Source organism: Ornithorhynchus anatinus, chromosome 8 (assembly GCF_004115215.2).
Source record: "Ornithorhynchus anatinus isolate Pmale09 chromosome 8, mOrnAna1.pri.v4, whole genome shotgun sequence".
Classification (NCBI taxonomy): domain Eukaryota; kingdom Metazoa; phylum Chordata; class Mammalia; order Monotremata; family Ornithorhynchidae; genus Ornithorhynchus; species Ornithorhynchus anatinus.
Window position 1 is genome coordinate 37,547,686 of NC_041735.1, and position 16,140 is coordinate 37,563,825.

Genomic DNA, 16,140 nt, shown 5'->3' on the forward strand with positions numbered 1-16,140 from the left:
TCGGGCTGCCTGGTTCCTCTGTCTGGGACTGGAATTAAAGGAAATCGGAAGGGAAAAGTTAATTTAAGCAAAAAGACCTAGCTAACTATGGCCCAGGAATTAGTTATTTCCCCAAACCCTGAAATATACTGAATTTACTTCAGGCTGGAAGCAGCAGCCGCTATACACTAAAAATCCCTCTGGCTGTCTGGGGGCTGATTTTGGGCAGGCCCCAGGTTATCGGCTCCCTTTGGACTCGGGCCATTGCAGGACTTCGTTCGGAGTCCATCTGGCCCATTTCAGCCACCTCCAGAGACCGCAGTGGGGCAGGCTGACGGCAGAGGCTCAAAGCCACCACCTAATAGGCCAAGCTAAAGCTGCTTTTCCACATGGGGAAATGGTGCCTGGCCCCTCCTTCCTTCCTCACCTGCTGCCTCTCACTTCTCGAAATTCCAGCTCTCATAACTAGTCCCTTCACCTTTATCCCCTTGCTTGATCTCATCGCCCCTGAAAGCCAGGCCTAAGAGAAGCAGTGAGGCCTAGTAGAAAGAGCACTGGCCCGGGTCAGAGGACCTGGGTTCTAGTCCCAGCTCCGCCACCTGCCTGCTGTATGACCTTGGGCAAATCACTTCTCCGTGCCTCAGAGCACTCATCTGTACAATGCAGATTAAATCCTACCTTTTTTAAAATTATTATTAATGGTATTTGTTAAGCACTACCTATGTTACAGGCACCGCATTATGCACTGGGGTAGATTCAAGCTAATGAAGTTGGACACAGTCCATGTCCCACATGCGACTCAGTCTTAATCGCCACTTTACAGATGAAGTAACTGAGGCACAGGGCAGTGAAGTGGCTTGCCCAAGGTCCCACAGCAGACAAGTGGTGGAGCCAGGATTAGAACCCAGTTCCTTCTGATTCCCAAATCCATGCTCTGTCCACTAGGCAAAGCTGCTTCTTACCAAGTACTCCTACTTAGACTGTGAGCCCCATTTGGGACAGGGCCTGTGTCCAATCTGATAAACTTGTATCCGTGCCAGTGCTGAGAACAGTGCTAGGCATCTAGTAAGCTCTTAAATACCACAACAACAAGCAGCAATGACCCAACTTACTGACCCCCTCAAAGAAATCCAGGCAGGCCTAAGGGGAAAGAGCTCGGGGGGGAAAGAAGGGGCTGAATTCCTGTTTGTTAATATAGGCCGATGCTGTGTTCCCTTGGAGTAGGGGTTGAAGGAACAGAAGAAGCAACCTAGTATGAATCTACCCCAACTCTTAGAACAGTGCCCGGCATACAGTAAGCGCTTAACAAATACCATAAAAAAATAATAAAAAGGGGCAGGGGGTAGATAGCACTGATAAGTGTGGGTGGGGGTCAATGAAAGCTTAATTACCCAGCGGTTTGGGAAGAGAGTTTGCCAGAGCGGGTCCAACACTCACACGAACGCGGGCTCTTCTAGCGACGGTCGGGGTGGCCGATCTCAGCTGTCACTGTGGCTCCGGGCTTGGGGGGGTCTCCCCGCTGCAGTAGGCACCATTCCTAGAAGGGATGAAACTGACCTCCCGGGCCGGGACTCGGGACCGGTGACCAGGCGGCCCCTTGACAGGAACCGCTGGTCTCACCTCCTGGTCGGCATCCACAGCTCACGGCGATTCGCAATCCATCAGTGGTATTTATGGAGCACTTACTAGGTGCAGACCACCACACATCCAGAGAGCCAGACACCAGTCTCTCCCCTGGGTTTCTAAAGTGCACAACTAACACCTCAATTCAGGGGTGAACACTCTCCTTAGCTCCTTCCACCCCATCAGGCAGGAGGTTGCTTTTACCAGAGTGAGGGAATATGTAAACGTGTTCTTGCCCAGCCTGGATGGGCTCTGATGAGCTGGAAGAGCTGTAGAGACGCCTCCACCTTGCTTCTGATTCACTATCTTGTAGAGACGGGGGGGATCTCGATGCTCTTCAGAGTTGTGGTCCCTCAACTCGAAAGATGAATAATAACAATGGTATTTATGAAGCCCTTCTATGATACAATAGACACAATATAAGCAGATCACACACAATCCCTGTCCCTTAAGGAGCTCAAGTTTAAGGGAGATGCGAATGGGTATTTAATTCTCATTATATAGATGAGGAAGTGGAGGCACAGAGAACAGAAAGGACTTGCCCAAGATCACACAGGTCTCCTGACTTCCAGGCTTATGCTCTGTCCACCAGGCCCTGCTGCTTCTCAGTTTTCCGGTCCCAGTGAATCTCCCATTCCCCTGAAAGGGGCTGAGGCTCCCAGTGTGGGGGCTTACCAGCCAGTGAGGCCAGAAATGAATGTGGATTGGGGCTGGTGTTAGGGGGATGGAGAAGAGAGAGTTGGAGAGAAGGGGGAGAGAGAAGTTTGATTAGCTGCTTAGAATGGAAACTTGTCAGGGTTAGGCTAGGACCAGCTGTGATTTTTTACCCCTCCTTTAAACTATTGAAAATACATCCTAGTAAATGACACAATGCCTTTGTCACTTTATTTCATTAACAAAAGAGAGAACTTCTCACACAGTGAGTTGGCAGTGGAATGAGGTAAGACCTGGGAATCAGAGGACCTGGGTTCTCTTCCCACCTCCATCACTTGCCTGCCATGTGACCTTGAGCAAGTCACTTAACTTCTTGGTGCCTCAGCTTCTCCAATCCTATTCTCTCTACTCTTTAGTCTATAAGCCCCATGTGGATCAGGGGCTGTGTCTGACCTGACCTATCTATCCCAGCGTTTAGTAAAGCACTCCGCACATAGTAAATGCTTAGATACCACAATTATTATTATTAATATTGTCTGCCAGACCAGTGTTGGTCTAGCCTGGAAAAATCACTCAGAAACTGGGGCCCAGGGAAATCAGGGGAATGCAACACCTGGAGCACTCGATCCACCAAACACACACTTGGTCGGGATGTTTCTTTTTATTAAAAAAAATTAAAAGATAAGAAAGCAATAACATGCCACCCTAAAAAACAAAACATATCTTACAGCAAATAAGTTACTTTCTGTCTGAACCCCGGAGAGTCACGGGAACGGGACGTGGAGCCAGGGACTCGCTCTGCCACGGGAGATAGAAACACATGTCTGGTAAGGAGAGAGGCGTTTCCCCTCTTTAAGAAGGCATGTAGAACCACCAGGCCACAAGTAAGACTACCTAATATGTGGGCAGAGGTGATGTGGGCGTCAGGCTGGAGTGATCCTGGCGGCAGACTGGAATACGGGATGCGGGACCTGGAGAACAGGGACCGTTCCCAGATCCAGGGAGCAGAGGGCCCTGGCATAGGATGGCATCATGCCAAATGGGAAAAACAATTGCCCAGCGGTCTGAAAGTCAAACACCCAAACACTTCTGAGTTGGCGCTAGGTAACTTTGCCGGTCTTGGTCAAAGAGCGACAAACTGAACTGTGATAACGTTGGCCACCCAACCCAAGATCTATTGCAAATTGATGCATTTATGGTTGCCAGAGGGCTATTTTAAAAAAAAAAAGGCTCCTTTCCTTGGCCAAAGGATCAAGGGACAAAGTCAGTCTGAACAAAATGGGAGCGAGCAGAAATTGGCCGACCGCAGACTTCTCTTTGTGGAAATAATAGGCTGCTGGGAGAAGTCAAGGCAGAGCCTGATTTTCCAGATGATTGACTTATGCTGCCTCTGCTTCTCCATGTTTTGGCAAAGTGCCACAGAAATAAGGACGAGAGGCACCCTAAAAGGTATATGAGCCCTTCCTTGTGAACAGGGCCAAAGCACACTCAGAGACATTCCACAGAGGACAGACTGTTTTCTGAAAATGCAATTCAAGTTGGACATCAACCTGGAACGACCTGGTTTCGGCAGAACTCACTCTGCCCGTCACCAATAACCCGAACTGGCTTCAAGGTGGCAGAGAGCCGGTGTTCGGCCACCACGGGGTACACTTTTTTCTCTGCCTGCTGGGTTTGTCGTCAATCTCGTCCCCTAAGAAATAGGCCACAATAAATCCTTACCCGGTGAAGACTTAAAGACACACTGAAAGACCCACTGGCAAAGACAAGCTGAATTCCATTTACTGAAGCTGTCCTTTCAGTAAAAATTCCGGCTAAAATGTTTCCGCAAGTAACTGGTAGTGCTGGGAGGCAAGTCAGGGAATCAGGTGGGAGAGAGAGCGAGCCAACTCATCATCATGTTTGTCCCTCAAACATTTCATTTTCTTACTCTTAAAGGGGAGGGGAAAAAAGTGTGCCTCCCTTAAGCACGACAGGGTCGGAACAAGCCATCATCGCTGACACCAAACCGAAGCAAAATAAGAAGTGGAGGGCACTCAGTACATACTTGAGGAGCACAAAGCCACGGTGGCTCCTACATCAGGAATGCGATGAAGGAACCCAGGGGCAATCGACTCCCAGGGTGATGTGGGACATGGGGGCGGGGGGGGGGGGGGGCGCGAAAGGTGGGGTACTTCTAATCTTGTTGCAAACAAGCCCCAGTCTTGTCTCCATCCCAGGAGAGCTGAAATCTTGGCTCTTCAGTATTCCCTTCACCAGAACAATTTGAAGCGCTCTCTCGTCAGATATGCTGCTTTTTCTAGTGTCGTTCAGCCTGTGAAGCAGAGGCGCCTCCCTGGAAGTTAGCTTGCGGATGGCCAACCTGCCAGAAGGAAGTTGGACGGCAAGTTCTCGCCTCTCTCTCTTTCTCTCTCTCTCCCCCCAAGGGGACCAGTGGCTGGCAGAATCACCTCTCTCCCGCAGTTTGTCCCTCCGCTGGCTGGGTTCCGTCATTCAAGCCTCGGTCCTGGGGCTGCTGCTTTTCCGCCCACAGAGTTTCACGATAAAAATAGGGGACGGGCTCTGATGGCCACTTTCCGGGAAAAAATATCTGCAGCAGTGGCAGGCACCAACCGACTGGAATTCTCACAATTCGTTGTGAAAGCTAAAGCTTGAGGTGATTAAGGGAAAAGGACGAAGCTGCATCCAGAAACACACACACACACACGCCCTCTGTTGCCTAGAGAATTCTCTTCCCTCGGTTGCCTCCAGGCCACACCGGCCCCATGACATGCCAGGCGGCTCCCCGCCAAGGAGTCTGTGGCCCGGCTTCGTGTCACTGCTCCGTCGCCTCCCCCTGCTCCCCCTGTTCCTTGCCATCCAGCAAGGGCACCGCTGTGTCCCCGTTGACCGTTTGCTCGTCGGGCTTGGGATGGGAAAAGGTGTACGGCTCGCTCTCCGAAACGGGAAGGAAGGAAGAAAAGTCCTCGGTGCTCGGCCTTTTTGTCCCCGCCCTGGAACAGATGGGAGGCGGGGAGGGGGGCACGCTCGCCGTCGGTCCCTCAAAGGGGCGGTACACATCCACCTCGGGGACGGAGCCATTGGATCCCTTGAGCAGGTCCCTGTACACCATGGTGTCTTCGATCACCGCGTAAACGTGAGAATCGTTGTCTTTCCGTCTCTTCCGGAACTTCTCGGCCTGCCCGGGTGCCTGGATGTTGACGCTGCTGTTGTAGATGCCCACGGCGGGGTGCTTACCGAAGTCCTTTTTCCTGTTGGAAGGAGTCGGTGGGGGGAGGAGAAGCAAGCAAACAAGTGAGGAAGGTCACCGGGTCGGCAGGCAACATTGAGGCCCGGGCCCCGCCACCCCCTCAGCGGCCAACCCACAGTCCCTGTTCGAGGGAGACAGCAGCGGTGACGTGGTGGGGCGGAAGGTGAAGACGAGGTGGGGGCGGCAACTCTCAACATCCCACATCAACCCCCTTCCGGGATATCTCTAGGCCCTCCCCTCCCCAAGACAAGCCGGGGTCTCGGCTGGCACCCCACACAGGCCCATCTTGGACCGCTGCCAACCCCAGGCCTATCGATATCAACCCCATCCCTCCTCACCAATCCAGCGGGTCAACCTGCACTCAGGGAAGGCTCAGAAGTCAGAGGAATACCTTTCCTCATGAGCAATTTTTACAGAAGAAACCGAGAGAATACTGAAGCGGGGGTAGGACGGGGAGGGGAGAAGGGGAAAGTGAGGTGGGAGTATTTTTGGGGTGACTCGTCCTTCACTGCCTTTGAATGGTCAGGTGTCTGCCTCTCCAATGCTGACACTTTGGAGGAAGCTTCTGCCTTAGTTTAAATGACAACCAGAACTACTTTAACTCGCCAAACCACTGACACTAGAAAAACTTCTGTGAATAAAACCCGACCTGTTTTATACTTTGCACTCTGCAAGGGGGCCGAACAGTTGAAGTTCAAGTGACAACGAGAGGAGAGGCAAGACTAAGGAAAAGGAAGAAGAAGACAGCTGACCCATCACTACTGGGACTCAGAGTAAAATATCTTCTCTAGGACCCGGAGCCTTAAAGCATGTCAACTGTCTGCCTGGAGTGGCTCCTTGGACCTTGCTGAACTTAGAATAAATTGCCTCTTTCTAGTGGATTGAAAGGGTGCATCTAGAGACGCCTCAAAGTCCATGCCCCGATGGACGGTGGCAACCTCTTCCTCCTTGGGGGCAAGAAGTCCAAATTGCACACACTGCCAATGACACGCCCAATGGCACCGCAAATTTGCAACACACCAAGCTGGTTCTGCACCCGAAGACTTTTTTTATGGTATTGGCTAATAATGATAATAATAATGGTATTTGTTAGGCACTTACTATGTGCCAGGCACCATACTAAGCGCTGAGGTGGATACAAGTAATAATAATAATAATGTTGGTATTTGTTAAGCGCTTACTATGTGCAGAGCACTGTTCTAAGCACCGGGGTAGATACAAGGTGATCAGGTTGTCCCAGGTGGGGCTCACAGTCTTCATCCCCATTCTACAGATGAGGTCAAGTAATTCAAGTTGGACACACTTCCTGTCCCATATGAGGCTCGCAGTCTCAATCCTTATTTTACAGACGAGGCAGCCAAGGCAACGAGAAGTGAAGTGACTTGCCCAAGGTCACACAGCAGACAAGTGGCGGAGCCGGAATTAGATAGAACCCTTCCGACTCCAAGGCCCGTGCTCTCTCGACTACTCTGTGTTAAGCACTTCCTATGTGCCAGCCACTGTTCTAAGCGCTGGGATAGATATAAACTAATCAAGTTGGACACAGTTCACGTCCCTCATGGGGCTCACAGACTCAATCTCCATTTTACAGATGAGGCAGCTGAGGTTCAGAGAAGTTGTGACTCATCCAAAGTCACCCAGCGACGAGTGGAGGAGCCGGGACTAGAACCCGGGTCCTTCTGACTCCCAGGCCCACGCTCTATTCACTAGATAGGCTGCTTCTCCCCTTCAGCCCCTGCCAGTTTCTCTAAGTGGGGCTGTCACCTACTGTAGGATGGTCACCCCGACCGTGATGGACAAACAGCAGGGAAAGCCCGGCAGTCAGACATCTTAGGGACCGTGACAGTCGCAAAGAAGGAGTTTGAAACCATCCTTCAGAAGCAAGTCTGAGTAACCACTCCACCGCAGGACAGGGAGATACAACCCAACCGATTCCCCCGAACGCCCGGGAGAATCTGATCCTGGCGTACGCTCTCACAGACTAAGACAGAGCTATTTCCCTCGTGTAAAACCGAAGCTGACAGCGTGAGAGGGTGGGAGACTCACTGACTGACTCATTCAAACGTGTGTTCCCTCCGTCTGCCTCTAATGAATGATGAACTTATGTTCCCCCAGGTTCGTCTGGTGCTTCTGGGGTGTGGGCTGGAATGTAGAGAATCGAGAACAGTCGATCTTTATGAGGAATTGGAGGAAGACAGCCAGTTGGCGAGGAAGAGACTGTTTTCCAAAGCCACAGGCTGGCTTCGGAGCCGACAGCCAGGACAGTGAATGCCTTCAAGTGGTGGGGATCCGTGCCAGGAGGGCCTCCATATTAATAACTAGTAAATGATTCCCAGGACCCAATCTAAGATTGATAAGCAGTAGCGGAGATTGCTGGCTTCTCAGAGTACCAGTTTCTCCCCCTTCCCTGTTCACTCCCCATCTGAAGTACAAAGTTCAGTCCGCAACGCTCGGCAGGAAATGAGCCAAGAAAAGACAACCGAGAATCGGGATGGGCACCGCAACTGGGCCTTTCAGCCACCTAAAAAGGAACTGGACCTACTTCCTCTTGGTGTAGCAGATGACGAGTCCGAGGGCAAACAGCAAGGTGGCCCCGCCGCCGACAGCCGCGAGAATGACGACGGTCAGGTCTGTACACGGAGACAAAGAAAACAGGAATGGATGTCTTCTCCAGGCTCCGCCAAATGATAGACCGAGGTCCAACTCAGAGGGGCCCCGACAAGATCCGCCCCAGGAGCGCGTGCCCGGCTTATCCTCGGCCACGCTGAACTTGCCCGAACTAGCCGGGACCGGGCCTTGGCTGAGGAGCACGCAGAGGGAAGGGGAAATGATTCCGAAGCAGAGAAATGAAGGGCGGGGTTACAGGTACGCAGGCCGCTTTCTACAGGAGAGCAGAGGCAGAGGGACACTGATCGGAGAGGAATCGATACGCTGAACGCGCTTAGGCAGGTCAAGGGAGAAAAAGAAAGATCTAACTTGGCCACTAAGGTGAGCAGAGATGCAGAGACGGAGGAGAGGATTATAGGAAATTAAGGACAGGAAAGAAGAGGGATTATTAACTGCTTCACCAGACTTAAAGGTTCATTTAAGGGAAGGCTGATTAGGGCTTGAGGATAGGATATATAGGTTTCTGAGGGGCTGTGAAGTTGGAGAAGGAATAATAATGTTGGTATTTGTTAAGTGCTTACTATGTGCAGAGCACTGTTCTAAACGCTGGGGGAGATATAGGGTAATCAGGTTGTCCCATGTGAGGCTCACAATTAATCCCCATTTTACAGATGAGGTAGCTGAGGCACAGAGAAGTTAAGTGACTTGCCCAAGGTCACCCAGCTGTGTGAGGCCTATGCAGGCCAGGACTCCTGGGACCCTCAGAGGAAAAGGGGATCGGATGTAGAAATTGGAGAGCAGAATGTCTGGGAGTTGGGGATTGCTCTCCCCAAGCTCCATTCATATGACACATACTCTTCTCCTACTAATTCCCAGCTCACACTCTTTGCCCAAACTCACTCTCCCACCACAGTCCCCTCACTCATGTTTTTCCCTCGTCTGAAACCTCCTCCTCTTTGTAACTTGTCAGACTACAGCCCTCTCCACCTTCAAGGCCTCCTGAAATACCATCCCCTTCAGAAAATCTTCCCTGATCAACTCCCAACACCCTTAGGCGTGTCAACCCATCACCCACTCTCAGCTCTTAACAATTACATACATACTGCAGCAAAGCCTAGTGGATAGACCATGGGCCTGGAAGGCAGAAGGACCTGACTCCACCACTTGTCTGTTAGGTGACCTTGGGCAAGTCACTTCACTTCTCTGAACCTCAGTTACCGTATCTGTGAAATGGAGATTAAGACTGTGAGCCCCATGTGGGACAGGGACTGTGTCCAATGTGATCTGTTGCATCCACCCCAGGGCTTAGTACAGCGACTGATACGTAGAAAGCACTTAAATGCCACAGTTAGGACTACATTGCTTTGCATGCATTTTATCTATTCATCTTTCCAAACTCTGGATGCTTCCAGCTTTACCCTTGATCTTCCACCTCCTCCGACTCTTTTATAAATAACACGTCTGCTTTCGCCCCCACTAGACTAAGTTTTTCAAGGGCGGGGATCTCGCCTTTTGTTTCTGTGGCATTCTCCCAGGTGCTTAGTTCTGTGTTCAGCATACAGTCCACTGGCAATATCACTGACTGATGGACCAACCGATTCATTTTTAAGCTCCAGGATGTTCGAGTCCCAGGAGGAGATCTGGGGCAAGGATAAATGGGGGATGGAGCGGTGGGGCTGAGCCACTTGATGCTGGGTCTGCGGTCCTCACGGTGAAGTGGAAACGCTTAGAACCCCAGGATCCCCGGCTCTGTCTCGCTCCCACAGTGGCTCACCGTTTGAGGTCACATCTCCTCCTAGCTGGCGGAGAGATGAGGGATTGGAATGACTCTGCCAGGCCAGGGGATGACCTGCTGGATTTCCTCCCTGGACCCTCCGCTGGGCCAGTCGTCCCCACGGACTGTGCCCAGCCTCAGACTGGCCTTCCCACGCTGCCTTGACGGCCCTGGCCTTCCCCTGGCAAAGGGTGAGGAACCCCTTTTTTTTTAATGGTATTTGTTAAGTGTTTACAATGGGCCAGGCACCGTATTAAACGCTAGGGTAGATACAAGCTTATCAGCTTGGATTCAGTCCATGTCCCATTCAGTCCATTGCTCCCACAGGGATGTCCTGTTCTCTCCTTCCCCTCCACCTGTCCACAGTCTTAATTCCCACTTTACAGATGACGTACCTGAGGCACAGATAAGTGAAGTGACTTGCCCAAGATTACACAACAGACAAGAGGCGGAGCCAGGATTAGAACCCAGGTCCTTTTGACTCCCAGGCCAGTGCTTTAACTACCAGGCCACGCTGCTTCTCAGTTGCAAGATCGCTCAAGCCTCCCCATGACACCTGTGGTCTTCAGGGGTCACCTGCACAGTCAGCACTCAATAAATACGACTTAGTGAATGAGATAGGGCTGCTGGGGGGCTGGTGTTTAACCCTGACGGAGGGTTAGGCCCAACTTGAGTCCCTGAGAGAGAAGAGCAAGCAGCACCGGAAACCAAGCAATGCAAGAAGTATGGGCGGTGCAAGAAAGTCAAGCAGTGAAGATGTCAGCGGCCTATCGTAGGGGATTGCTATCATAGGGATATCCTGTTCTCTCCTTCCCCTCCACCTGTCCACACACACACATCTAGAGCTATGTGATGAACACATTTTATACCTAACCTGAGCCAGATTCTCATTCTGTGAAACTCCATGGACTCTGGCCAACAAATTCTCCAGGAGAGTCTACCAATCCCCTCCTTAACTACAGATCTCTCCTCCAATCGCAAAACTGCATTTCAGAACAAGGAACTGTCTGGATGCCAGCCATAAAGAGATATAGTCACACTCACATCGATTACCACTAGCGTGACCCAGAACCCCAAACAATGTCTGGATTCGGCCCAGTCTCTGTTCTGCTTTGGGTGGGGCACGACTGGGAGGCTCTGGAAGTCACCTGAGCAGAGGCTGTGTTCCAGAAATTTGCAATGCTAGTTACGTCACAGAATCTTTAATGGTCTGTTTATGAGCTACAGCTGGGTAACTAGTGGATGGATCCTCACCTAGCCAGTGAAAAGAGGTAATTATGAGCTAAAGGGGAGAAGGAAATCAAATTGCTACTTTTGCAAAAGACAACAAAATAAAGAAAGGAAACTGATGAAGGATGAACCTCTTAGATCTACTCTTCTCTGAACCACTGAATTCACAGTTAACATTTTGAACCGGCTCATGGCGAGGGATTTTCACATTTTTGAGACTTTTCTGCTAAATGAAATCTGTCCCTCCCTATAAAATCTGCAGATTGAGGTGCAAATAAAGGATCGTCCCAAAGTGCAGCCACACCAAGGGAGAGGGGAGTTTTGCCCCCCACAGGCAGGACTCCACACCGTCCACCTCCCACTCAGCACTCGACAGCTCCATCTACTCACTCTTCACTACTTTTTTCGAGAAAGACACAAGGAACTGTTCAAAGGCTGTTACCAAAACACAGCAGGGAGCCTTTAAAGACTTTCTTTTCCCTATCCTATGAATGAGAATCCAAAAAAATCAGGGGACTATTATGAAGATGTAGGTGAGAGAGTGAGTGTGTGTGCTACTGGAGGGGCTGACTACTGAAACTTCCTAATCCACTGAAGCAATGTGGCCTAGGGGAGAGGGCCTAGGTCTGGATGTTAGAGGACCTGGGTTCTAATCCTGGCCCCGCCACTTGCCTGCTGTGTGACCTCAGGCAAGTCAGTTAACTTCTCTGCGCTTCAGTTTCGTCATCTATAATAGGGTTTCAATACCTGTTTTCCCTCTTGCTTAGACCACGAGTCCCATGTGGGATAGGGACTGTCCGATCTGAGGATCTTATCTCTATCTCAGTGCTTAGTACAGTGCTTGACACACAGCAAGCACTTAAATACCACAATCATTATTATTACTTCAGTACATGGCCGAGGGGAGCTTCCAAGCAGCCCCCCAAAACATCTCTGCTTGTTCAGTTTGATCAAATACACCTACGAAAAAGGGATATCTAGATCGCACATAGGATGGATGATTTCCCGTCATGGTTTGGGAAGGTTGGTGATTCCATTCCATCGCTCATGAGCGGAACAGTCGGGCGGCCCAGGGCCCACCAGACTTCCATTAGCCTAAAGGCGGACCTTGTTGTAGGGGGCGGGTATGGAAATGTGGCAAGGGACTGGGGGGAGGAGGAAGAGGGGTCAGAATGTGCTTTATGCCTAATGGCCAGCAGTTTGGGGATGATTTCGTGCATGCGAAAATAACCACATCAGGCTAATGCCAAAAGGAACTCCACTCTGCCCGCCCACAGCTCCCGCAGCCTCCCAGCCGTGCGCCACTCCCGCTGGGAGAACACTGGTCAACTTACCGGCCTTCCTCGGGGAGAGCGTGACCCAGAACAGCAGATCCAGCTGTTTGCCTTTCATCGGGCTGCAGTTGGAGACGTTGACCCAGAAGCTGTGATGGAGGACCTGAGGCTTGGGCAGCAACTCGTCCTCCCGGGTGACCATCTCCTCTGCCTTGGGGATCTGCTCTCGGATGATCATGTAAGCCCGGCCCGTCTCGCAGGCCACCCCCATCCGCTCCTTGGAGAACTCCAGCCGGGCCACCTGGTTCTTGGGGACGGTGATGTTCCAGGACGCCGAGGCCAGTGGCGGCAGACCCCGGTCCCAGTAGGGGGTTCTCAGGTAAACTTTACCCTTGAGGTCTGGGATCACGGTGAAAAGCCCCTCGTCTGCAGGCAAGAAGGGAGTAAAATCAAAGAGGGTATTTTGCAACCCCATAACTTTTGGATATTTGACTCTACCACTCTCTGGATAGGGACTCAGAGTCGTGCTCGGGCCAAAACCGTGGCCTAGTGGAAATAGTAGAAGAGATATAGTCGATTCACCTGTGCTGGGAAGCAGCGGCACAGGAAAGAGTCGAAGGCTGATGATCAAGTGATCAAAACACTGATCAGAGACAACGGCAGAGGCTCAAGTTTTTCTGCTCGAAAGAAGGCAGTGGTAAACCACTTCTGTATCTTTACCAAGAAAACTCTACAGATACATATACCGGAACCTTACGATAGAAGATAGGTGTTCTGCAGAGGTATTCACCCCCTCACATCCACAGCACTTCTGGACAGATCTTCATATTCTATTGCTTCCCCTACCCTGAAGTTGACTTCGGTGTCTGTCTTCCCCCACCGGAATGTAATCCTCGTGAGGGAAGCGAATAGGTCTATTCACTCTACTGCTCTAATCGCTCAGTGCTCCATCCACTAAGCCAGAAGCAGCATGTCTTAGTGACTAGACCACAGGCCTGGGAGTCAAAGGACCTGGGTTCTAAACCCAGCTCCACCATTTGTCTGCAGTGTGACTTTGGGCTAATCACTTTTCTCTTGACCTCTCATCCACGTCCTGCCTTTGGCCTGAAACGCCCTCCCTCCTCATATATGACAGACAATGACTCTCCCCATCTTCATAGCCTTATTGAAGGCACATCTCTTCCAAGAAGCCTTCTCTAAATAAGCCCTTCTTCCCTCTTCTCCCACTCCCTTCAGTGTCACTCTGACTTGCTCCCTTACTTCATCCCCACTCCCAGGCCCACAGCAATTATGTATATATCTGTATTTCATTTATTTATATTAATGTCTGTCTCCACCTCTAGACTGCAAACTCGTTGTGGCAGGGAATGTGTCCGTTTATTGTTCTATCGTACTCTCCCAAGCACTTAGTACAGTGCTCTGTAAATATGAATGAATGAATTCTCTGTGCCCCAGTTACCTCCTCTGTAAAATAGGGATTAAGAGAGTGAACCCCGTGTGGGACAGGGACTGCGTCCAAACTGATTAACTTGCATCTACCCCAGCGCTTAGAACAGTGCTTGACACACAGCAAACACTAGACAAGTAACATCGTTATTATTGTTACTGTACTCTGGGCAACTGCTTGAGGCAGTGCCCTGCACAGAATCGGTCCTTCACAGTACGATGGACGGACTGACTGGATGAGTGGACTGGAAAAGCATCTCACCTTTGGAAGGAGCTATAAATTTCACCACCAGACCCTGCTCGGAGGACTCGTTGGAGAAGCCTTCCTTGAACTTCCGCAGCATCACGGAAAAGTCCTGCTTCACTTGGATCTTCGCCACCGAGCCCCCGGGGCAGTAGTAGCCGAAGCGGAGATCCTGGCCGGGGACGGCGCTGGTCAGGATGTAGCGGAAGCTCGTGGTGCAGGGCTTCTCTTGGGTGTGCTGCTGCAGCCTCAGCATCGGGGTCATCTCGATGCTGATCTTGTCCTTGGGGGCCAGCAGCTTCCAAGCAAAGTAATTCAGCTCCACTGGCAACTGGACGATGTCGTCAGGCACACGGAGGGTATAGCTCTTTCCCAGGCAGATCCTGGCATCTAGACAAGCTACAAGAAGAAGCAAAGAAGAGGGACTCAGGATGGTGGACAGAGAGGCTTCTCGAAACCTCATTTCGTTATAAAAAACGGGATTTTACGGCACAGGATGGAAAAGAATTACAACTGAGACCTCGGTTTTGCTTTGGGCAGAAGTCTGAACTAGTAAAGATCATTTCCTGCAGGTATGATCAAGTCATTCCATCCACCCTCCCCAAAAAGGCCCCTGGAGCTCTGCTGTTGAAATGGGCTGAAATGGGGTAGAAAGTTAACGACCCAGATCCAATCCTATGGTGAGGCACGTGATTAAAAGACAGACTTGTAAATGCTCCCCGGTATTTGCATTCTTTTAGATGCTCCTCTCACTCATGCAGCCAACCTTTCTCCAAGGGAGGGGTATCAGTATCAAGTTGCTCATTTGTTAATTGGAAGGTTGGATGAAAGTTTTAAACTTTAAAATGAACCCTCTAGACTGTAAGCTTATGATGGGTAGGGATTAAATCTGTCATATTGCTGTACTGTACTCTCCCAAGCACTCAAAGTAAAGGCTCAAAAAATATGATCGATAGATTGACTGAATTTGCTTTTGCAAGGTGAAAGAGCACCGGCCTCAGAGTCGGAGGACTTGGGTTTTAACCTCGGTTCTGTCACTTGCCTGCTGTGTGACTTTGGACAAGTCATTTAACTTCTTTGTGCCCCATTTTCCTCATCTGCAAAATGGGGATTCAATACCTGTCCTCCCTCCTTCTTAGACTATGAGCCCCATGTGGTACCTGATTATGTTGTATACTAAGTGCCCAGAGCTTAGTACAGTGCCTTGCACATAGCAAGCACAAATACCATAATCATTATTATTAGTTACTCCATTCAAAAAGACGATTTAGTTCTGAATACTCCTTCCAAGTGCCCAGTTCTGGGTCAGGCACATGCCCTGTAGCACACAATAACTACTTGAAGAAGACCATGAATCCTTGAGTATAAATTTTCTCTTTGGCATCTTGGCTGTGATCTCATCTTCAATGTCAATGACAGTGCTAATCTACTTACATACTGAACCACCGGTTTGGTGGGTCAAACTATGGTTGTACATCCAGGTGGCTCCTCAAAAAGGGGAAAGGGAGAGAGAGGGGCACTAAAAGGTTGGAAAAGAAGGGGACAGTCAAGAGCTCAAAACCCCAGAATCCCAGCCCGATCATACTTATGTTTTTTTCAGCGAACATCCACAGACGCTTCAGATCATTGCAGAGGAAAGAGATTGTGTATTTGGAGCCTGATTTTAGCGTCAAACTGGGGCTGCAGATCCTAGGCCCCTGGCAGATTAAGCAGGCGGGGACGTAGTTCCGGGTGTTCTGAACTGGCCTCGGTTCTATGGTCAACATCATGACTTTTTCGGTGCTCAAGTCAATTTCGTAGGTCACACCTGGAAAACAGGGCAAGAAGAAGAGGAGGATATCATTCTCACTCAGTGCTGGGAATGCATTCGGCTTTCCGGTAACCTGCAAGGGGTTGAATTGCACAGGGTTCCCTTTATCCAGGCTTCCCCATGGGCTTCCAACACTGTCTGCTGCCCCTGTCCTCTCCATCTGAAAAGTGGGGAAACCCAAGGCTTCTCCTGGGTCCCATCCTCAGAAGTGGATCTGGAAAAGGAGACCATCACATCCACCCAGAGAAG

The 16,140-nt window shown here is 50.5% G+C and overlaps 1 protein-coding gene across 1 annotated transcript in view; it reads right to left on the minus strand.

Annotated features, from left to right (window-relative positions):
- Positions 1–2,897: 2,897 nt before the first annotated feature.
- The window catches only part of CDCP1 (CUB domain containing protein 1), a 55,052-nt gene continuing 41,809 nt past the window's right edge, over positions 2,898–16,140 (minus strand). The window contains exons 5-9 of the mRNA XM_029071222.1: positions 15,667–15,888; positions 14,100–14,480; positions 12,452–12,817; positions 8,049–8,136; positions 2,898–5,507 (exon numbers count right to left, since the gene is read on the minus strand). Of these exons, the coding sequence (XP_028927055.1) occupies positions 5,072–5,507; positions 8,049–8,136; positions 12,452–12,817; positions 14,100–14,480; positions 15,667–15,888 (1,493 nt within the window). The 3' untranslated portion in view covers positions 2,898–5,071. The remainder of the gene's footprint in view (positions 5,508–8,048; positions 8,137–12,451; positions 12,818–14,099; positions 14,481–15,666; positions 15,889–16,140) is intronic.